Source organism: Arvicanthis niloticus, chromosome 2 (genome assembly GCF_011762505.2).
Source record: "Arvicanthis niloticus isolate mArvNil1 chromosome 2, mArvNil1.pat.X, whole genome shotgun sequence".
In the NCBI taxonomy this organism is placed as follows: domain Eukaryota; kingdom Metazoa; phylum Chordata; class Mammalia; order Rodentia; family Muridae; genus Arvicanthis; species Arvicanthis niloticus.
Genome location: NC_047659.1, coordinates 109,955,662 through 109,979,946, shown reverse-complemented (window position 1 = coordinate 109,979,946; position 24,285 = coordinate 109,955,662). Strand labels below are relative to the sequence as shown.

Sequence of the window (24,285 nt, the reverse complement as noted above, 5' to 3'; positions counted from 1 at the left end):
TTCCTATCCAAAGGGACCCTTGAAACTGGAACCTCCTAAGCCAGAATGGCTGAAAAACTGAAGTGGGCAAGCACAGATTCGAAGAAATGCACGCACGAGGGATGCTGGCTGCAATGTTCTTAGTGGTCCTGGTGCCCAAGAAGGGAACAAGCAAAATGGCAGCAAAGAAGAGTCTTACCCTGACAAGAAATCCACATCTCCTGCCTTGGCTCTGAATACTAGCTCTGACCAAAATGCAGACCTGCCCTTATAACTCAAAGTAAAATTCTGCCTGTGTCTGTGTGTGGTTGAGCTGGAGACCTTTCTTCATGGCAAAGGAGAAAGCGTGTACCAGTTAAGGCCATAGCTTCTGGACTCAGGCATCATGGATTCAAACTGCACAAATATCATTTGTTGCTGGTTTTGGCTCTCAATTTCCACAAATGCTAAACAAACACAGTAATAAATTTCAACTGCATGGGACAGTTTTGAGAATTAAATGAAATTACATACCTAAAATCTATGGAAGTTTGATTGGTACTTAATTACCCAGAGCACTCCCATTTCCGTTATGAGCATCTTTTTTTCCTGTTTTTTTTTAAACTCCTTAATCTTACCTTCCTCTCACCTGTCTCTTCTCTCTCCCCTTTCCTCCCCTTTTCTCCTCTTCCCCCTTTCCCCTTCTTTCTCCTATTCTTTGCTTTCTTTTCTCTCCTTCCTTCTTCTTTCTTTTGCTTGGCACTAGCTCTCTAACCCAGGGCCTCACACAAGGGTAGGCAGCACTTCACGCCTCACCCACATCCCCAGACAACCTTCCTTCTCTACATCTCAAAATCCTTTTGATCCTTTTCTTCATATTCTCCTCCTCTTCACTTCCTTCCCCGGGGGTCTCATACTCCTACTTCTTTTATCTTTTGCAGCTTTGTTCCTACTGAGCCAAAACCCACCTTGTCCGACTTCCACCTCAGTTCATTGTAAGGAGCACAGCAAGAATTGGGAGGCAAGACATCTGCAGGGCTGACCTGGAGCCAGAGCCACCACTTCTTACATTTCAACTCCACTTTCTTCACATGCCCTTTGCCAGTACAGACCTCATTCCAGTTGCTCCGCCCCCAGCCCCTCTTTAGAAATCCCTTTGTGCTTCCACTCTTGTTTTGGTCCAAATGTCTCTGGATTGAAAATAGAATGTCTGGGGTAGAAAAAGGAGGTCTGTTGTGTGGGGATCAGATTTTTTGTCTCCGAAATTTCTTTTAGACGAAGCCACTTGGAATGTGTGGTTTCTTGAAAGGGCCCAAGGTATTATTGTAGGCTGGGATTCTTCCTGGCAATTAGGACCACAGTAAAACTATAGGCCAGGGGAAGATAAGCTTTGTGTAAAGGATCAGGAAGTACACAGTTTAGGCTCTGTGGGCCACTCATGGTCCCGGCTGCATCTTCTCTTCTTCTGCCTTCTCCTGTTTGATACCTTTAACAATGGAGGTATCAATACCAATACACCATACACTACATTTTGACAAATCACTTTAACTTTGACAACCACAGTCATAATTATTTAGTCCCAACATGATTCCTCACCAAGTTATCAATTTACTTTAATTTCCAAGGAACTGATACTATAGTATAAGGTCACAATTAAATGCTAAATTGCCCCAGTTTGTTGTCTGGGAAGCCTTGGTCAACTCTCAGGTCTTATTGACAGGACTAACGTCATGGTTTTCCTGAGAATGAGAATCCACGCATGCTGGTTTCCTTATCAGACATAAGTATCTATTTTCCAATAAGTTTTTCAAGTCATGACAATCCCACATCAAAGGTCCAAACTGATTAGAGTCCCTCCTCCAAGTTAAATGAGTACAAGATGGCATAGCATTAGTCACAGGCACTGCACTTGTACTAAGACTCAGCAAATCCATCTTCTCCTCCACCAAATCTATCAGCTGTCCCTAGTTGTCCCACTCTAGTGAGAAAACAGTTATCTTTTAAGTAATTTCTCCAAGTTTTAAAATATAAATTAAAAAAAAAAGAAAACAAAAACAAAAAAAACCCTTTCCTTGAACTTGGAGCCACAGCCCCTCAATTACCTGGGCAGTTTGGACGGTCACAGGTCCTGGATTCCGTGGCAATGCATGCATAGCCACAAGAACGGGTCCGTTTCTGGTTGCCATTTCCACAGGTGACGCTGCAGACAGACCAGAGACTCCAATCACCCTCACCGTCTGTAGAATCTGGAAGGGAGCCAGGGAGATGATCATCACCCCCGCCTAAAGAGTTCCCGTGTCTCCTGCTCACGTTGCCTGCTGGCTGTGCATTCTTCCACTTCCAGTATTCTTGTTCTTGAGAGGACTGGGTACAGCCTGAGCTTAAAGGTTCATAGCTGCAGGTTCACTTTAGGGCTCAGCTTTGTGAAGACTGAGAGGGTTACAGCACTGTGTCAATCTGTATGTGACTGGAACCTAACCCTTAAGACATTCCTTCTCTCCTTGTGGGGTGAGGGGTTAGGGGAAAGGGGAGAAGAGGAAGGGAGAAAGGGAGGGAGAAGAAGAAGGATGAGGAAAGGAAGAGAAGGAGAGGAGAGAGACGGAGGGAAATAGGGTGAGAGAGGAAGAAGACAAGAGGAGAAGAGGGGAGGGAAGGGGAAGGGAGGAGAGGGGAACGTTCTACACAGTATGGTCTTACTTTGACCTTATGGTCCCCATTGGCTTATAGTCTACTTTGATCTGGTAAATCCAACCATCTTGAAAGAAGTTCAGGGTGAGCAAATTTAAGAATGATGAGATATTACTAAGAATAGAGCCATATGAAAGACTACAACACATTTGACAGTATAAGGAAGATTCCCAATCCTTTCCTATAGAGACTGAATATAACTGATGCTATAAAAAGTCAAATTGCCCAGCGGTCTGTACTTTCTAAGCAACTAAACCATAAAAAGTAATGACTGCTATTTTTTCAGGTGCCAAGAATAAGATGATTTGTTATAGAGTAGTAAATAACAATATATTAATAGTAAACGTAGAAATAGCCTTTGAAGTCATTATTCAACATATGGCCAATGAATATTAGTTAAACTCTCAGTATATATCAATCATAATTCTAGGTATGTGAGATATATTGTTAAGAATGGTTTTCAAGGCTCCTTGCTATGGCAGAATGAACAATGAATATAAAATAGTAAATTATATAGTATATTAGAGGTTATGAATAACATGGGGAAAGGAAAGTAGACCACACTAGGGGAGCTGGGAGGTAGGCATATTGTTAAGATTAAATTTCTCTTATCAGAAGAAAATGAGAGTAACAAGAGTCCTAGAGTGTGGGGGGCTTGTTCAGGGTTATCAGGTTAATAGAAAGGAAAGCTTGGGTTATAGTATCATGCCTTTGCTCTCTAAAACATGACTCTTCCACTAACACCACTCCATAATAATTTCTCCTGGCTTATACGCAGCTTCCAATAGCTTTAGGGCCTCTGTATGGGCCAAGCATGGGGCTACAGTCATGTACCTTGAAGGGATGGGATACCCTTCAATTATAATAGGTTGCGGTAGTTGTTATTACATAGACCCAGCAAGAATGTTCTCCACACGTTTTCACCTGAATCTTGGGTCCTGTGCCAGTTGCCAAGGCTGTTGTTGACACAGTGCTCACTCTGAAGGCATCTTGGGCTATCACAGGGCTTTGAGTCTTCATTGCCTACTATTCAGAATTGATGGGTGTGTATGAGTGTGTGTGTGTGTGTGTGTGTGTGTGTGTGTGTGTGTATGACATTGTAATGGCATCTTCCCTGACTGAATGGAAAACTTTCTCATGCCGTACCTACCCTCAGAAGCATCGTCCATCTCTATCTCCTTCCATCAAACTGATTTTTTCCAAACTTTGATTTCTTCTAAGACACAGTTTTCCAACCACACAGCCAAACAGATGTCTGAAGCTTATGTTTTACATTAGGGAACTGGGCATCATTTTTCCAGTGTGAACCTCTCTATTGTCTCCTCTGAGGCATCTACTCAGCATGGCTGGATAGTCAAGTTGCTTCTAGAGGGAGAAAAGTCTGAGACAGAATAGCCACTGCTCCCTCCCAGACCTTTTCAGCCATGCCTGGAACAATTGCATGCTTGCATGCTTGTCAGTGAGGCCATTTATGTGTAATGAATTATATTACATGCACAGATACTGCATTTTATCCTGTACACAGAGACGGGGCTAGGTTTTGTTAAAGGGAACAAGAAGAGGCACAAGTAGAGTCTCACATTTTCACAACTTAAAAAGAGAGAGGGTAAGCCTGAACAACAAACATGAAGTCATACAAGTAGAAGCCATGCCACGTGTGGAGAGAATGCCAGAATAAGATAAAATCCAGTGAGTCCAAGCATTGCACTGCTTAACTTTATAAAAGCAAAAAAGGGCCTCTGCTATCCAGAAATCTCCTATAGCCTTACCTTTGCACTTCAGTAGGGGCAACAACTCATCAATCAACCCGAGGTCTTAGCTCACTGTGAGATCCAAATTTGAATCTTTGCATAAGCTAGACTTCTCCCTTTGTTTTTCTGGATCTATATGAGTATATTGGTTTCCTTTTAATGCTATGGTAAAACATTGACCAAAATCAACTTAGGGGAGAAAGTGATTTATTTCATTTTATGACTCATAGGCTGTAATCTATCACCAGGGGAAGCCAGGACAGGAGCTCCAGGCAGGAACTTGGAGGCAGGAACTGAAGTTGAGAGCAGAAGGAGCACTGCTTCTTGGCTCATTCTACATGCCTCACCCAGCCTGCTTTCTTAATCAATCCAGGACCACCTGTGCCAATGAACTCTCCCACGTCAATCATAAATCAGGAAATTCCCTTATACACATGCCCACAGGGAGGTCTGATGGAGGCAATTCCTCAGTTGAGTTTCTTTTTTTTTAAGTCAACTCTAGCTTGGATCAATTTGGCAAAAAATACAGCATACAATGACTAAATGCTAATGCTGCATCAGAGTGTATGAGAAATGATACCCATAAATTCTTTCTCCATGTCCATTTCCTTGGTTACACATTTTAAATGTTGGTTCTAGAACACATGATTTTCTTCAATCAATGGGATGATGGCAAATAAGATGCAAGCGAAGGCCTGCAGAATGTCTAAGCATGTAAACTTGTGCTTTTTTTTTTTAACTGGAGGGAACTATTCTACTACCATGTAAAGAGCCCAAGAGAACTAAGGACCAGGAGGTGCGAGGCTCTGGCCATCTCAGAATTGATGACATCAGCTTCTAATTGTCCAGCTGAGCCCCGTCATTGCTACTGAGGTTACTGGAGACAGATCGGCTCCAACCAATTCAGCCCATCTCAGCCCAGATGAACATTTCAGTCAACCTGTAGACTACTGAGGCAGAACCCTTCTTTTGTTGTTTGAAGCTGCTAAATTGGGGGTATTAGTAGTTTCTTTGTTGTTTGTTTGTGTGTTTGTTTTTTGAGACATTAGCTAACTATGTAGTCTGTACTGGCCTCAAACTCATGATCACCTGCCTCAGCTTCCAGAATGTTAGGATTTCACAAAGTTCTTTCTTCGAAAATCTGTTAGAAATACATCACAGAAATCTATCCCGAAATGTTATCTCCAAGCAACCATCAAGGACTTCATCTATTCTACCAGTAGGTGGCTTCCTTCATATTCTTAACTGCTCACAGATTAGCCACATGATAAATCATTTTTATCAGGGAGTAAACTCCTAGGAAAATCTTTATTGTCCTGAGCTTCTGTCACACGCTGGTCCAGATCAGCATCCAGCAAAGACCTTTCAGAGGCTTTTTATTACATGAAGTCAAAGGGCAGAATTAGGATTTCTGGCTGGAACACATCTTTCTGGGGAGAAATCCTCTCTGTTTTAATGCCAGATGGAAGAAGTTGTCATATATGTGACAAGAGGTAAATTTAATTTATGATGCTGGAAAGACAAGTGAGGACACTGTAAGTCAGCATGACTGGGAGGGAGTGTGGTTCAGAGAAGAAAATGAGTCTCAGCTGCAGTGATTACGAAGACAGCAAGAACAGACTGTCCCTGAGAACATTTCTGTGGCATTTTGACAGCCCCAGTGACATCAAAGAGCTCAAGAAGGGAAGACAATACTCTGCATTGCAATGAGGTGAGAGCTGCTGCTCAAAGGTGCTATTTGGGATGGTAAAAATCTTCCTTTTATAGTGTTGGAACAGTGGAGCTTTGTGGACCAGTTCTAGTATAGAGGGCACTGAATTGACCGGAGCTTGTCTGAAACCGGTCACTGGGAAACAAGAGCCACAAGTCCTGGATGGTCATTTAGCTCCCAGCATAAGTCTATGGCAGGAAAATTAAACTCCTTTTATGGGCAGGGAAACTGAGGTTTATCCTAAAAGTTAAGATACTTTTAGATGTTCACACAATTCAAACTCAGCACATCTGGAATGGTATCTGAAGTCTATCTACTCTCAGTATATCCTGTTAGCTATTCTGTTATTCCAGCAACATTGCTTCAGGCCAAAATTAGCCTTCCTTTTTAAAGGTACGACTAACATAACATTATAAAGAAAACTCCATAAAAAATCACTGCAAAATATTCTGCTAAAATTAGATTATTATAAGTTAGACAATCTCAAAGAATTGAAATCTAATAAAGGTACCAATAATCTGTACCTATCCAACTTCACTACGGTCAGTTTAGGACACGGGAAAATACTGTGGATAGAAAAATACTTGCTTGGATCTCTGAAATGTTCTGTATCATCCTTGTATCTGAACTCTTCTATTGATGTGATAAGACACCATGACCAAGGCAACATAAAGAACAAAGAAGTTATTTGGGGCTTACAATTTCAGAAGGTTAGAGGCCATGATGGAGAATCCGTAAGTAGAGGTGGCAAGTGACTGACTGGAGCAGCAGCTGAGAGCTCACAAACAGGAGACTGAAGGAACCACTGGAGGGTGGTGGCTTTTGTAACCTCAAGGCCATCCCCAGTGACAAAGTTCCTTCAACCAGGTCACACCCCCTAATCCCCTCCACCCCCCAAACAGTTACCGACTAGAGACCAAGTTTTTAAGTACCTGAGACTAACAGGGCGGCTTCTCATCCAAGCCTTTATACTCCTCAATATGTCTTGCTCGTTCCTTGGTCTGCTGATAGGGAAACCATAAGGACTTAACAGCAGGGCATTTGTAACACAGCAGACATTCATTTGAAGGAAGAAGGAAAGTGGACAGTTATGTGAGTGAGTGAATCTGAGATCTGGTCTCCTTGTCTCTCATCTCAACTAAAGTAAGAAAATAACTTTTTTTTTTTTTTTTTTTTTAATGAACTCACTGAATTAAAGTTTCCTATTACCTTACCTCTCTGTTGTTCCCCAAACACAAACCCAGTTGTCTCACCTTGGGGTTGTAACCTTTACTGTAGAGGGGGAAGCTTGCTTTGATAACCTTGACACAACTTGTACATGTGGATTCTGAAGGGCCATTCTACTGCTAATATAAGACATGACATAGCTGCCTAGTCACAGGAAGCAACTGCACACATCTCTTTTATTAAACTGGTTTTTTAGCACATTTTTTTAAAGTTAAAAAATACAGTGAAGGTGATTTAATGATTTATCCATCTTTAGAAATAAAATTAAAATTTGGAAAAGACAAGACAGGAAAGAACCCCAAAGACCCTAAAAATTACTTCTTAAGTATAACTTAAAAATTATACTGTTTCAAAAAAAAAAAATGTGTCTGTGGGCTTCATGGGGCTTCTGTGAAGACAGCCTTTATGAGGTATGCCTCAGAGGAGACTGAAAACCACGTACTGTAAACTGGGTTTTGCTTGGCCTCATGTCTGTGAGGCCTTATCATCCCTGTTTACTCTCCCCACCAATTTTATATTACTGGCTAGTAAACTCACCATACTCTGGTTGCTCTTTGGTTTCAAAAGTCCGGTGGCCTGGGGCTGGACGGTCCCATCCTCTAGGAACACTGAGGAAGTTGCTGTCATCTGAGGTACTGTCATACTTGTCGTCCTGGTCCCCACTGTTTGTCCTGGCCAAGGACAAGGACCTCTGCCACCAGGCCCGCCAGTCAGGAGCTGGGAGTGACCAGCTGGGTTTATTCTCTGGATGCTGATCTTTTTCTGCTTCAGAGTCAGGACCATCGACTACTTCTATGGTGACCTGAGGAATTCAGAACAGGCCAGGTCAATGAGGAATTGGAGGCCTCAAGCTAGAAAGGTCTGAGAGAGACCAAGGAAAAGGTGAGTGCACCCCCTGTGAAAGAAAGCTGCAATTACATGGTGCTAGAGAACATAAGACATCCAGGAATGTCCACAAGAACTTCATGACCAGAAGGAGTATGGCCTCAGATAGGCAGAGGCTAGACATGACTAGGTTCTTAGTTTACTGGTGACTAATTGTTGAGTAGCCTTTCAATGAAAGAACACTATGTTCCTAAGATGCTGGAAGAACAGCCACAGCAAAGCATCACTTGTTGAGCAGGTGCAGCATCAGACATGTTTTTCTAAGTGCTCTGTCTCACATTCCACATCCTTGCACATGTACCACACTTCCCATCAACAAGTGGAGTCCATTTTTACTTAATGTCCTCTGGGAATAGCCTCATGACTCCCTTGATCCTGGTGAATGGAAATAAGTGACATTCACATTGGACTAGGGGAGATGATTTAGGGAGGGCTAGAAAGATGGCTCAGTGGTCCCTTGCCCATTGAGTAAGTGTGAGGTATGAACTTCAAATCCTAAGCACCTACATAAATGCCAGGTGGGCATGGTGGCCTGCTTGGAGTCACAGCTCTTGAGGGGCAGAGACAGGGTTACTCCCCAAAGTAAACAGGCTAGCCTGATCAATTGAATTGGAGGACTCTGTTCTAGTGAAAACCCTGCCTCAATACAACCAAAGGTAGAGAGTGTTTGAGGAATACACCAACAATGATCTCTAGCCTCTGCACATATGTGTACCTGCACACATATGTGAACATGTGTATACACTGGCATGCACACCACATGCATATGCATATGTCAAAAAATGTACTGAAGCTGCCATAAAAGTGTCCTGCAGCATCCCTAGTCTTTTCTTTGGAATGTTCTCACAGATATGTAAGGAAGCCCAGCCTTGATCAATGCATAAAGACAGACCAGATAAAGAGAAAACTGTGTAAGAGAAAACTGAGGCTAAGTACTCATGACTGAAAGCAGTATGGATCTTTCAGTCCCAGTTGGGCTACGCCCACTGATACCACATGGAAGCTGTTCAAGCTCTGTTGGTTGAATTCTGTCACAATTCGGGTCCTAGAGGACCATGAGCAATCCAATGGTCACTGCTCCAAGCTATTGGGTGTTGTAGTGATTGCTACATGAGACGGCTTTTTATAGATTAGGGTAACCAGTGCATAGATGTTGATGGCTGGCCAAAAGTCATAGGGTTAAGGTGTAGTAAATGAAGAGGATATGGGCCCAGAGCCCTTGTTCTTACTAACTTTGCCATGCTGCCTTTCCAAAGTAACTGATAGATGTAAGGACCTTCTCATAGGACTGAGGGAGCAGAGAGCCTCAGGTACTAGGGGCAGGGTAGATGCTATAGAACTTACAGAGATGTGAGCGCAAGGCCCTCAGGACAAGGCTTTTCCAGCTATACTTCACTCCTCCCATTGTTCAGCCCCAACAGCAGGGTCAAAGCACATAGTCCCTGGGCTGTGGTTAGAACTCGTTCTTTGAATTAATGAAGCCTACTTTTGAAATCTGTCACAGGTCTGGAAGAACATAGCTTCATGGCTCTAGGAGACAATCAGCATAGAAAAATGTTAAAAAAAAAAACTTGTTTAAAAATTAATAAAAGACTCATTGGGTTTCTCTGGCCATCACATAGTTCTTGCAACACCTCCTGGAAGAGTTACATGCACATGAATCAGAAACACGCACTCCAAGTAATCAGCGCAAGATGTACTGGGCAGATGCAATCCCAGTTTTGCCCTGACCCAACATCTGAGGAGTTGCTAAGATACTCTGCCAAATTGCACTAGGGTGTGCCCATCCTTTAGATAAACAGCTTGAGGATTGTTTGAATTGTATTAAGTTTGACACTTAAAGAAGCTGCCAAGTCAATAGTGGTCCTAGGCTTGAGATCTAGACACAGTCCAGAGGATGACTGTAGATCCCATAGGATACTGAGAATGTGTCAGGCCAAGTGCATCTATCTCCTCTGTTGTGGGACGCTTAGAAGGGCACCATGAACTTTATTTAGCTCAGGCTGCTACCATTGCCTTAATTTGTGAGCATCTCTTACATTCTTATAATTATAAAGGTTTTATGTAATTCAGCTACAATTTTAAAATTAAGAAAAGAAAAGAAATACAACACACATGTTCTATCCTTGTTGTTTGGCAGAATGGACAGCTGCTAGGGAATAATGACAACAAGGACCCCCATGGAACCTTGGAAGGACAAATCAGTAAAGAGCACACTGCTGGGTGGCATATATAAAACTCCCATGGGAGGATGGGCAAGGCAGAGCCTTTGAACACATAGGCTTTCTCCTTTGAAGACCCATCCCCCTCTTCCTACAGATAGAACTACTGAGCTGCAACAATTGTCAGCAAGGATATTAAGAGTCTTGGAGGAGAAAGGCTGCCAAGAGCTAGGGGAGCCAGGCAAGCAGGCAATTATGGTAATGAAATCAGTCTTTGACTAGGAGATAAGGGAGGACGTGCCTAACCGTTTGGGTACTCCGTTTGTATTCAGACTGGAATCAAAGGGATTGCTTAAACAAAATGTGCCCTGCAATTTCTCCAAGCTGGGAATAAAAACAATTTCATGTTTCAAGCTATTACCGTCAATACGATTTTTTTTTTCCTCCAAAATTGTTGCTCAGATCCAAACAAAATAGAGTCCTTGCCTGGCGAAGCCATGGGTAGCAAAATAGGAATTTACTCCAAAAGCTATATCAATGACTAAATCTCAACAGCTTCGAGGTTTCTTTCTTCTCTTTAATTTCTAGCCACTGCCCCAAATGAGTTACAAAACAAAACACAAACAAATCTTAGGACCCACCCTTCCCCACAGTCAGCAATGTGGAAACCTCACACTGATATCAAAAGGGAAAATCTAATCTCGAACCTGAAATTTTATAGGCATCCAATTAAAAAGACGAAACAAGCATGGCAAATGCCTTCTCAAATGGCTGGGATTAGTTTTCGTTTCCTGTTTCCCTTATTCTATTCGGGTGTTTTAGCGTCAGGGAAACCTTTGCAAAGATCTCTTGAGCAATCAACGTGAATGTGCTGCAGATACGGAGTAAGCACAGTTAACTCGAAGCTGGTCAAGACCCTAGCTCTCTCCCTCCTTTCTAGCTTGATTATATGTCCTTGAAGTCCCTTAGAATACCTAGTGAAAGAAAGAGAACTCTTTCAAAAGCTCCAGGCCAAATGTAAGACAGACTCTCTCTGCTCCAAAGGTTCTGCAAAAATAGGTTTCAATTCTGTCCAAAATTGGGAAATAAACATAATCCTCACTGATCAGCTTTTTCGGTTTTTTTGTTTGTTTGTTTGGTTTTTGTTTTATTTTATTTTTGATCAATAGTTAAAACTTATACTAGAACTAAACACTTTACTCTTGCTCCGCAAAGCACTTTCTGTAGCAAGACTGAGACAATCCCCAGTCTAATGGCTAAGCCATGGCCACCATGAATATAGAAGCTGTGAATACAGTGAACAGAGTGGGGGCTTTAGCTCTTGCTGTTCCTCGGAGCTTTGTGAACTGAATGGACTGAGTAAATGGATGTAGGTTATACTTTTCCAGACAGAAAAAGGATTCCCTCAAGAGTACAGAACACCCAGAAATATGTCTGCAACAAAGGCTTTTGCTGCCCTTCTTCCTTGACAACTTCAGCAGAAAGAACACAAAATAGACCAGGAAGATATTCAATCCTCTTGTCTCAGACCTAATGATGCTCCAAAGAAATTGTGGTATTCCCTACATAATTGTGGTTCATGCACTGAGATTTGTAGCAGTGTCCTTGCCCAGACATTATTGTCTGTTCTACAAAATTTAGACTCGTTTTTCAGGCACAGACTTGGCTTAGGGAAATCATCTTCTGAAGGTAAATGGCAAAGAAGGCATAGAGACAGTTTTCAGATAAATCTATTGCTTTTCAGTTAATCTTTTAAAAAGTTATTTGTGTGTGTGTGTGTATGTGTGTGTGTGTGTGTGTGTGTGTGTGTGTACACTTGTTGGTATGTGGAGATCAGTGGACAACTTTATTGAGTTCGTTTTCTCCTTCCACATTTATGTGAGTTTGGAGTATTGAACAAAGTAGCCAGGTTTCTGAAGTAAGGGCATTTGCTTGCTGACCTAATAATCCCCATAGGTGCTTTTCTGTCACCTTCATCATCGTCACCATCTATCAGTTATAGGAAGCTTATCAGACACATAACTCTATGCTAAGCCCTTTATATGGATGATCTCAGTCCCCAGAGAGTAGATGACATAGGCAATTGTAGGTAGAATTATTACACCAATTTTATAGACAAGAAAACTGAGGTACAGAGAGATTGGGAAGCTGGCCAGGGGCTACAGAATCCAAGCAATCTGAGAGGTGGTGCTAGATTCCAAACTCAGCTCAGTTTGACTCCATAGTCCTTGATAATAGCAGAAGCCCAGGAGAATCTCAGCTATCCAGGTTAGTTCCAATTGGTCCATTGGTTCTTATCCAGGGCACAGACATTTCTTGGCTCTTACCCAGCCAGACTGGCCATTTCAAACGTATTATAGATACAGGAGGGAAAATCAGAAGTAGAAGCAAGCAAAACTTTGACCAGTCCCTCTGAGGATATCTTGTAGCACCCATGAGGCCTAGGACCATGGAAATCAATCTGTGTGGAGAAGAAATGTCTGTGGAGCTCTGTCTTTAAGTCTCTCTCAATGGAAGCAAAGAAAGAATTCTACTGGTTGAACTGGATACTGACCTCAGACTGGTTCAGAAACGGGAAATATTTGGTTGTAAATAGCTACTGTGGCAATGAATCGATGCGGCAAGTCTGATAATGAGTTTATTTTGGAATTTTTGTCTTTGTTATCTGACCATCAACCAAAGAACAGAAACTCAGCCAAGGCTAGTAAAGTTCAAGTCTAAATTGTCCCAGGGGAGTAGCTTCCTTTCCTGAATGACTTTTTTCTTTTTTAAAAAGGAGAACCAAATTCCTTATATTGTTTAAAATCTAACATGGAGCTGCAGCTTTGGAATTCAAGGCTATTTCTTTCTATTTGATGTATTATATATAGATGCATATACAGAGATAATACTCTGTCCTCATCCCCTTCTTAATATCCCGAATCCAGTGCTAACATCAAGTTTAATTCACATGGAACAGAGGCTGCCTGGCTTACGGCATAAAGATGCTCTGCAAAGTCAGATGTTAGGCCTTTATGAGGATTTTCCACCCTAAAAGTCAAAAGGTGCAAGGGACATGGCTCTCTGCAGACGCTCAGGAATGTCACTTTTCACAGATACAAACATTTTCAAAGGAAGGACATGATCCACCCCTGAGCTTTGGAGTTGCAGAGGAGTCAGAGACAAGGGTATTGAGTCCTGCTAGGCTCCTGGGTTCCAGCTGGGGATAACTGGATGGGAGTAAGGGGCAGGTTGCCTAGGGTGAGAGCATGGGAGGCCAGAGGATCTGGCACCAGAAGCCTACCCACCAGACACACCTATTCTCAGGCCAAGAGCCAGCAGAGAAATGCTCAGGGAACCATGATAATAGCTTTGTGCGTGCCCGGCTGGTCTGGTTTGAACCAGTGGCTTTCAACAAAAGAATAATGCCCTGAGGCCCAGATGAGAGCTGCCAACCAAGAAATCATTATCATTTCTCCTTTGGGAAGCACCTTGTATTTCAAAGGACCACCAGGGAACTGAGTTTACTCAAGTTTAATGGTGCATGGGACTGTACAGGCTAATGCTGTGCGTATGAGCATGTACAGCATGCTCGCATGTACACACATACAGAGAGAGAGAGAGAGAGAGAGAGAGAGAGAGAGAGAGAGAGAGAGAGAGAGAGAGAAGGAGGAGGAGGAGGAGGAGGAGGAGGAAGAGGAGGAGGAAGAGGGGGAGGAAGAGGAGGACACAGAGAGACAGAAACAGATAGAGAAACAGAGACAGAAACAGACAAGGGTGGAGTACAGGGAGGAAGTAGCTACTTTTATTTGAATATCTTTCTGAGTGACTCACACTAACTTTTTGTGGCTTTCTAGAAAAAAAAAAGTCAGATATGGAGCTCAGTTCTCTTTAGGGTAAAGAAACCATCAGATCAATAAGACACTGGCTATCCTATCCTCTCTACTGTCCATGTGGAAGACCAACAGCCTGGGGTTATCTAAAGCAGAATGGAATAACTGGATGGTGCAGTGGGCTGAGGGTGTCAGGCTTCAACATCTCTATGTTGGAAGTACATTGTCTCCAATCCATCTTTGAATAACTCTGACATTTGATACTATAGAAATATGTACCTGTACTCTTGGCACAAGTTGTGATCTCTGGTGTCTAAAAGATGACTCTAGAAAAACGCCAAGGCTTCCTAGAAATAGCTCTGTCCTCCCCCCACCATGTCCTCCAAAGCTTCCCTTTCAGAAGTATCACTTGGAGATAAATTTCTTGCTCCCTTGCTGCGCCAGGAGAGGACCAAGTGAAAAGAAACTTTGACAGGGACATTCACCTTTCTGATGCTACATAAACTAACGGGCATTTGATGTGATTAAAAAAAAAAAGCTGTCTTTACACAAATGAGAGAAACGTGAACAAAGCACAGATATTTTGGAAGCAAGCACATAAAGACAAGAGTGAGGTGAGGGTTAGGTGACCCAGGGCCTCTCTGAGCTTCCTGAACTAGCTTCCTGAAGAAAGAGAAGGCACAAGTACCATCCGCAATCAGGAGTTTGGCCAGTGGGTATTCCTGGGAGCTGGAGATCCTGGAGCTGAGCAGCACAACTAGGGTTTACTAGTCACGTGGCCTTGGTGAACCACGGAGTGAGTGCCTGAACAGGAGAATGCCATGGCTTCTTCTTCATGAGGACACTTGAGGGCCAGGCCAAAGCATCATTTCTCTTGAAATGTGGATGACTGCTATTAGTTTTTAATCTGATGACCTTTTCTGGTGTCCCATTTCCCTAGCTTCATTAAAATCCCATTTTGATAAAATATCTAGAACTTTCTTCTAGGAAGATCCATTTTCACTTTCCTTTTTATGTAATTCTTTTGTTAGCCATTTATTCTTTAGGAGGTTGTCCTCTCCTGAAGAAATTTCTGGTGGTCAAGGCAAGCTAGCAAGGCACTGATGGGAAGCACCTTCCTTTGACATCAAGACTGTGGGTTACCTGGTCTAGTTACAAACCACACGGCCTTTTTCTATAGCTACCACATCTCAGTAATTTTTTATCTCAGTGTCTCAAAAATCATCAAGGGTATTGCAGCATTGTTTGTGTGGGACTAATACAACTTTCAGCAAGAATCACAGTGGGGTTGACAAGCAAGGACATGTGAGGAACTGCTGGGCTTCTTAGAACCAGGTTGGGAAACAATGAACTATTTTCCTTTGAGTTGCTACTTGTTGAGAATTACCTGAATATTTGGATTCTGCCCGTTGATATCAGCTTTGGAAAGATCTGGAAAGTTTGGTAGGTCAAGGAGGAAGGATCTGGGGCCGTCTCTTTGCAGTGAAGGATGCCCAGTCTCTTGAGGGAATTGCTGTCTGGGGAAGGGTTGGTGGATAACCTGGTGCTCCCCCGGGGCTTCTTTGGACAGAGGAAAGCTGGTTTCTGATGTGGAGTCACTCTCCCGGTTGAGTTTATTCTAAAACAGACAGACAAACAGATAAGTAATGAACAAATACTTAGAAGGCAGGTGGTTAAAAGTGCCACTCTCAACAGTTCATTAAATGAATAGATAATAAAAATTCATTCCAGGGGCTGGAGTTAAGCCAGTGGCCTAGTTACTGTTCTATTGGTATGATACCATGACCAAAGTAACTCTTATAACAGAAGCATTTAATTGGGGGCTTGCTTACAATTCCAGAGGGTTAGTCCATGGTGCTCCAGAGGGTTATTATCATGGTGAGAAGCAGAGAAACAAGCATAGTGTTGCAGCAGTATCAGAGATCTTTGCATCCTGGTTACAGTCTCCAGGCAGAGAGAGATGCTGGGCCTAGCATGGGCTTTTAAAACCTCAAAGCTCACTCCCAGTGATGTATCTCCTCCAAGGCCACACCTACTCCAACAAGACTACACCTCCTAATCTTTTCCAAAAGGTCTACCATCTGATGACTAAGTACTCAATTATATAAGTCTATGGGAGCCTTTCTTATTCAAACCACCACAGCCAATATAGTATTCCCAGCTCATTTCATTAGCACAGGGTTTAGTTTCACCATCTTTAAAAGGCCAAGTCAGGAAATGTCTTCCAATTTAAGAATTTTCTTGGGAGTTATGAACTATTTATTAAATACCAAAGCACATCAAAATAAGACAGCTAGTTTGAAGGAAAAGTGGTATTTATTTAAAGCTGGGACTAACTGTTTCTCACAGGCTCAACTGGTTAACCATTATGGCTTTCATTATACTCTTAATATCCAGTTTAGTTTCTTTGATGTGTACCATGGAGGAAAAGATTTGATTAAATTAGGTAGATGTTTATGTCAAACTGTTGCTTACATATCTCCATTCACCTATTGATTCTCCATTGGCTCATCTATTAGTCTACCTGTTGAAGTTTGGTCTTTTGCTATGTATTACATGCTAAGTACTGGTCCCAAGGCCTGGTTGCTCCCAGGGATAAGAGAATCTGAACGTAAACCCAAGTGATGCTATGTAACCTTGTTCCCAAGTTATCCGTGATTGGTGAACAAAGGTGGGATTTGGGGGTTTCTGGGCTTGGGGTGAAGGTAGGGGACCCATGAGGAGGAAGGAGAAGAGATGAAGAGAGAAGTTGTCACGGGGTAGGTGAGTTACGAAAACATGGCCATGAGGGCTGGCCAATTAAGAGTTAAGTGCAGCCCATGCAGAACATAGCAAGTTATAACTTGGGACTATTGATGGGGAAGTAAATTCTAGTAGCTTATAGGATAGAATATCTGCCCAGCTGTAGTGCTATAAAGGCTGGTTATAAGTATAAAAGTTGTATGTCTTTTATCTGGGAACTGAATGATCTATGCCAACACCTCTATATTCATTTCTGTCTGTCCATTTATTCTTGTCTACTCATCTTCCCATCTATCCATTCCTATATCAACTTCATTTATATCCTTCTATCCATCTCTCTAATACATGAATTTCACCCACATGTTAGGCAAGAGATGCATTAATAAATGAGATGGCTGTGTGATATGTACTCTCTTGGAATGTACATCTACATGTAACAAACAAAACATATATAGATGAGCAAGACAAGAAACTACTCATTGCAAAGAGAGAGAGAGAGAGAGAGAGAGAGAGAGAGAGAGAGAGAGAGGAGAGAGAGAAGAGAGAGAAAATGATGGAGAGAAGGTTATCTAGGTAAACAGAGCAAATGTCTCTGAGGAGGCAATACCAGAGACAAGATCTGAGCAAGAAAACGAGAAGCCTTGAAGCGATCCAGAAGGATGGCTAAGAGCAAGTAAGATAGTCCTTACAGAGGGGGAACTAATGGCTGCTTTAAGGGGCATAAAGGTTGGTTGTAGAGTGACAAGAATTGAAAAGCCACACAGTATAAGGATAGACAGAGAGAAGAATGACAAAAAAAACAAAAAAACAAAAAAACAAAAAAAAAAACAAAAAAAAAAACCGCTGAGATTTTGAGATTTAATGCCCTTATTCTTAAAACTGCCAATCAAAGGCTTTTCTTACCCAGTAAAAATATCTCAATTGACTTCTCTTGGAAGAACTTATCTAATGTAGCTGTCCCTGTCCTTTCACTCTCTCTGGACCACTTAGTGAAGGCATCCTCTGTCCCTTCAGGGATAGTATTTTTATGTTTACTGGTGGAAGGAGACATGGAGATAGAATTTCTCCCCAGCCTTTGGGTCAGTGGTTAAGGCTGTTGTTATTGTTGGGCATGTTTTGAGGTTTGGGAGTTATGTTCCAGCACATTGTCTCCACACACACTCCCTGCCCCCACCACAGGGCTGTTGACCCAGCCAAACAATTCTGTTTACAATCAAAACACTCTTGACTCTGAGTATCCGAGGTCAAGAGCAGCCTGAGACTGAAATGCACACAGACCACCTTTGTCGATGTTTGATGGGGCAAAGATGAACTCGGGGAGTGTATCTGTCATCTCTGAAGTGGGAAGTGAGAGGCTTCATGTTTTCACTTGCCTTCTCTTTTGCTCAAGAGATGTGGCTGAGCCAGTGTCTTTTGTTCACCTTTCCAGCCACCTCTCTGCCATGGTTTCTGTTTACTGGCATGACTGTAGAGGGAGTTGGCCTACGGTTCTGAGACATTGCTCAATGCAATGAATTCTAAATGTACTATTGTTTGATTGAGTTGGGGGGGTGCAAGAAAGAAAGATAGATAGGAGGGGGAGAGTAAGTGAGAGGAGAGAAGGAGATAAGAAAGAGAGAAGTGATGAGAACAGATTTCTTCATCCTAAGAGCTCTCTGTCTCCATTGCCACAAAAGGTACTTGAAGGTAGTTGTTTCTGTGTCTTTATCACTGGACATCCAACCCCTATACTTCTCTGATGGTGTTTTTGAGAATACAGTTGGATTCTTCCTGATAGTGTTAGAGAGTAGAGTTGGATTCTCCTGAAGAATTTCTTGAGGATTTGGGCATGTAAGTCACATCAGGGGCTTAGTATTTGCTTCCTGAATGCTTTAGAGATTTAAAAAATACAAACACAGCTTTTATTGTAAAACAAGCCATGTTCTTAACTAGATCATAAAGGAAGTTCTTTGTGCTGGAGATGTAGCTCAGTGGTAGAGCATTTTCCTAGCACATTAAAGGTCATGGGTTCAAGTCCTAGTACTGCAATGTATGTACACACATATAAACAATGACATATTCTTTTTACTTCTAAATTTTGTGTTTTTAAAGAGATTGGAAATGTACATATGTGGCTAGTTGCTTAGATGTCTGAAAAGAAAAGGACTGAGTTTAATTGATTTCCCCCCCTATGACCCTTGGATTCTTCTGATAGAAAGTTCACTACCATAGAGTGACTCCTGGCTTAACTTCAACTCAAACAAACTCCTTCAACTTTCTATGGCTCAATGCCCCTCTGTACAAAGCACAGCAGATAATCACAGTTCTATACTCTTCCAGCAGGATGGTCTAGAGTTGGACTGTAGCTACACAATAAAAGAGAAGTGCAAAGTTAGGACCATTGGCTGAGCAATCCAGGCCACAAGTACTTCTGCTGGGAATCTGTTAATGACTGGGATTTAAGTATGTTTTGGTCTTGCACAAAATTGTGGCATTGCTCCATTGTTCCTCAACCACTCTGACCCCCAGACACTGGCTCAACATTTGTAAAGTATCTGTCAGATGAGAATTAATAACAAAATACTAGTCTCAATTTCTGAATATCTAAGTTACATTTGCACCTCTTCCAAATGTAGCTACCTTGATGCTTTATTGTGCTGTGTTCACAACTATTCAAAAACTGGAAACCCTGGGATAGGGGAAAGGTATTTAAAAATGGTCACTCTAACATGAAATGAAATTTCACTCCATCAATAACAGTTAAAGTAACCTAATGGGCTTGCCTGCTTGGTATGGGAACATGCTCCTTTCTCCATAGCCTGTCTTTAATCTGGGACCTGCCATTAGCAATGGTGTAGCACAGCCCCAGTAGCCATGTTCCTTCAGTGGTCCTAATGACAGAGCTGTTACCCCCACTGAAAATGAAAACAGGACAACTGAAGTTGAGGAAGGTGATATTAGGTAGGTCAAATTAACAAGCTATGACTTCATACATTCCATCGTTGTGCACAGGAATCCCTTTGTTACTCTACAAGCAGTTGGATTTAACACAGGGTGGCACTAATAACATCATGCTGTTGTAGGTTAGTGTTTTGCTTTGGCTAGAAATACTGTATTAGATATTGTGATCACCTACCCAATGATCCTTCCTGTCTGCTTTTTATTTGGTGTTTGTTTCAGGTGAGAAGACAGCTGCTTGAAACTATATTTCCCAAACTCTGTTGCAGCTGAGGGGTGACTGCGTGACACAGGCTGTCCAGTTAGGGTTAAGGAGAGGTGAGGGCTTGAACTGCTAACAAGGAAGCAGATTTAGTATGCCCTTTGCCCTTCTCTCTCCCATTTTCACCCATATTGAGAACTGAGAGCATTGCCAGTCTCATCACATCAGTCCTTGATTATTGACTCCCTAAATGTCTTTCCATTATCATTGATAATTGTCCTAGTTAGGGTTACTATTGCTGTAATAAAACATCATGACGGAAGCTACGTGTCGGGCCATGGTAGGGTATCCTGGTTCTTGGGTTGTGGGTGTTCAGCCATGCCCCCAGAACCCAGGCTCCTGACAGGAGGTCTAATCTCCATTCAACCTGCACCCTTCAGTCATGTAGGGCACAGGTGGAGGGTGTGACTAACAGGCCTCAGGCACTAGAGAGATTTACATACTAATGAGGTACCTGAAGGCCAGAGGGTGGAGCCAATTAAGCATTCCTCCCCAGCCCCTCCCCCCTCTTCCCCTCCCTATTTAACTCAGGTTTAAAGCCCAAAAAAACCCATGGACTTTCTCTTGTGTTTGGGGCCGCCATGAGGAGCTGTGGAGAGGCCTTAGTGAGTCAACGTTCCTAACTTCACCCTGGAGGAACCCAGAGCATTCCCAGCCAACTACACACAGCCTGCCGTATGATGGGAACCCTCTCTGAGTTCCCACCAGCCACAATTACCTACAGCTACGTGGGGAAGAAAGGATTTATTTGGTGTATACTTCCATATCAAAGTACATCATCAGAGAACATCAGGATAGGAACTCAAGGAGGACAGGATTACAGAAGCAGGAGCAGATGCAGAGGCCATGGAGAAGTGCTGCTTACTGGTTTGATCATCATGGCTTGCTCAGCCTTCTTTCTTATAGATCCTAGGACTACCAGGCCAGGGGTGGTTCCAACCAAAATGGGCTAACCTCTTCCCCACGAATCAATTAATTCAATAATTAATAAATTAATCACACAATTAAGAAAATATCCTATAGCTGGATATTGTGAAGGTATTTTCTCAGTTGAGAATCTCTCCTTTTTGATGACACTAGCATGAATCACTTTGATATAGGAATAATGCTACAGTAGCAGTAGCACTGTTCCCTTCTGTAAATTCAATTGTATTTTTAGAACTGCGACAATTCTTTAAAAGTTAAATGCTCGGCTTTTATGGTTTATGTGTCAGCTTTATGCCAGGAACATGCATTTGTCTTGAAAAAAAAAAAAAGAATCTTGTCATTTACCATTTGTAGAAATGTTGATGGAATGTGGTACTGTGTTAACTGAAATGAGCTAAGTAAAGAAAGACAAATACTGCTTGTTGCTCATTGGTGGAAGTTAGAAAATCTTAATCTCAATAGAGTAGTGAGTGTACTGGTTTCCAGGGACTCAGAAGGTTAGGGAGTGAGTACAGGAGACATTAAATAATGGGTACATAAGTACAGTTGTCAGGGCCAACAAGGCCTATTGTTTTATAGCACAGGAGGGGAACAATAGTCTCCAACAATTTATCATACATATTAAAATAACTAGAAGAGTCTAAACAGTCCTAAAACATAGATGTGACATATAAGTAATAGGTATTTGAGGCTAATTATCATCATATATATATATATATATATATATATATATATATATTCAATTATCATACTGTACTCTATAAGTATCACAAATGTTCTATATTACCAAAATAAAATGATCAAACAGAGGGGGAAACCATGATCAGAATATGTTATATGAAAAAATTATTTTCAATAAAAAAGTGAAAACTTATTTAGTTAATGAACTATGTTGACTGTCTGGTCTTTGTGATTGAACTCAATCCTTAAATGACAGAATTATTGTTGGAGCATAAGATGACAGTGAACTCCATGTCAGGCAGGAATAGATGCTCTGCAACCTCTCATGACATCCCATTCCAAACCTGCACTCCTCTATACTTTACTGAACCTTCATTGCTTCTGCATTTAAACATTGCATTCCTCAAATCTTGCCAAGTGTGCTATGCATTATTTCCTTTAAATTGTACTGGAGTGCTCTCAATAATGTCTTGGGATTTCTCTCTCTCATTCAAACAAACTGCTCCTTGGACAAATGGCTGAGCTGAGGGCTTGAGCATATGTAAGAGCACATAAGTTTGGAATATTTTGCTGTGACAGACAGCAAGGACATTTTCTGTGCCTAATGGGGTTATCTTGAAACAACAACAACAACAACAACAACAACAACAACAACAACAACAACAGGAATTGACTTGAGGGGCTCCCAGTGAGATTATACAATTTGGAGATAAAAATAAAAGTCAGAACTACATGACACACTGAATCTGAAAGTGCATGGTGGTGCATATAAGAAAAAAGTCCCAGAAAATGACCTCAGGGTCCCAGCTGGTCATTTGGTACAAACAATGAATACAAGAGAGAAAGAAAAAGGTTCTTTGAAGTAGTTGTAATTCAACTCTGAAGGGGTAACTTGTGACTGAGATCCAAGGGAAGTAAAGGTACAACAGGTGACAGGAACAGGAAGTGAGAAGGTGAGCCAGAAAGACTCAAGCCTGCTCCCTGCAGCCCTGTTTGTAGCACAGCTGACTAGTGTAAATACCGGTGTGTCCTGTGCTGCTCTCTGGCAGCATTCTGCAGGTCAGTTGGAGGCACCTCAGCCCTCAGATCTCTTCTATCTCCCTTCACTCTCAGAACCTGGTCCTGCATACCCCTGGGAGATCTATATGGGGATGAATGAGACTTTTCTGAGGCAGTTTTTACTGTGTCCCTTATGCTGGGTATATCTCTGGTCCCAGACCAAGGATGTTCTGTCATGGCATTCTGCCACTGTGTGGCTCAAGCTGCTCATTGTGACTCCCTTGTGGCCAACGTGGATTTCCACAGCCACATCAATGGCAATGAGTACAAGGGAGAAAGAATAAGGTTCTTTGGTCAACTAAACCCCAGACAAATTGAGATCGTGATCACCCAGTAGAGAAGATGATTACAGTAGGGAGAATCAGGGTGAGGAAATGGGCTGTAGACCCAGTTCTGGGAAAAATGACCTAAGCGTTGTTGTCCCTGTCTGTAAATAGCACCCGCTCTATTCTGCAAACAGCAGCCAATGGCTGTTGTGTGAAGAACACGGCTGGTCTAGCTCCTCCCTGAGCCTCCAGGAGAGGTTCATACTAGTAACACACTGGCCAGCTAGAAAGGTTTCAGTGCTTTTTTATTTTTAAGGCTGTGACAACTATTCCCAGATTAATACTTCTCAAGAGTCAGACTACATGGCAAATATCTGGGGGCAAAGAAGGCTGTATCTACAATCTCTGAGTCCCAGCCCCCAATTCCGACTCCACCAAATAAGTACTAGCTAATAATAATGATTGCTATGTCTTGTTAGATTTTGTTTTAATTAGGCTCAGCCTGTAGGCCTCATTACTGCTAATGTGGCTTTAATGTGGGATTCTAAAGGGAAAAAGAAGGAATCTAAGAATCTTCTATTGAAGATATTAAAGAAGATATTATTAGCAATGCATTTGGTCTCATAGGCTTTGAACAACAAACAACAGAGATTATAATTAACGTCACTGTAGTCTCTCTCCTGAAAACACACTAACAATATAGCTAATTAGCAATATGTCCTCATTTGCAGCCGGACATCTGCATATTATTATCAACAATGCTTGTTTCCCTTTTCCAGATTAAAGGAAGCCATACTGCACCCAGACATATGGCTACACTTCTTCCATATTAAAACACTCTGTTCCTTGTACCCGGAATAATCATTTTCTTTCTTTCTTTCTTTCTTTCTTTCTTTCTTTCTTTCTTTCTTTCTTTCTTTCTTTCTTTCTTTCTTAATCTGTGCTGGGCATCGATTTTGTCTGGAAAACTTCCACAGATCTAAAAATAAATTCAAGAATGCCACTAGTGGGGTTTCAAAGGGAAGAGCCAAAGTTCTCCATTTGGGGAGATAAAAGAATAAAGGACACACTGATTATTTTCACACATGATTGAAGAGTAAGTACTCCAGGGGAGAGAAAAGCTGGAGAACAAATAAAATGACTTGTGAGTCTTAGCATCTTTTACTCCGGGGGCACACTTGTTTTTGATGCTCAGGAAGATGGAATGGAGAGGGGTT

The 24,285-nt window shown here is 42.0% G+C and overlaps 1 protein-coding gene across 1 annotated transcript in view; it reads right to left on the bottom strand.

The window, feature by feature from the left end:
* Nucleotides 1-24,285, bottom strand: part of Ism1 (isthmin 1) — a 78,413-nt gene that overhangs the window by 9,494 nt on the left and 44,634 nt on the right. Inside the window, exons 2-4 of the mRNA XM_034496256.2 lie at nt 15,582-15,812; nt 7,873-8,137; nt 2,061-2,204 (exon numbers count right to left, since the gene is read on the bottom strand). Coding sequence (XP_034352147.1) covers nt 2,061-2,204; nt 7,873-8,137; nt 15,582-15,812 — 640 coding nt within the window. The remainder of the gene's footprint in view (nt 1-2,060; nt 2,205-7,872; nt 8,138-15,581; nt 15,813-24,285) is intronic.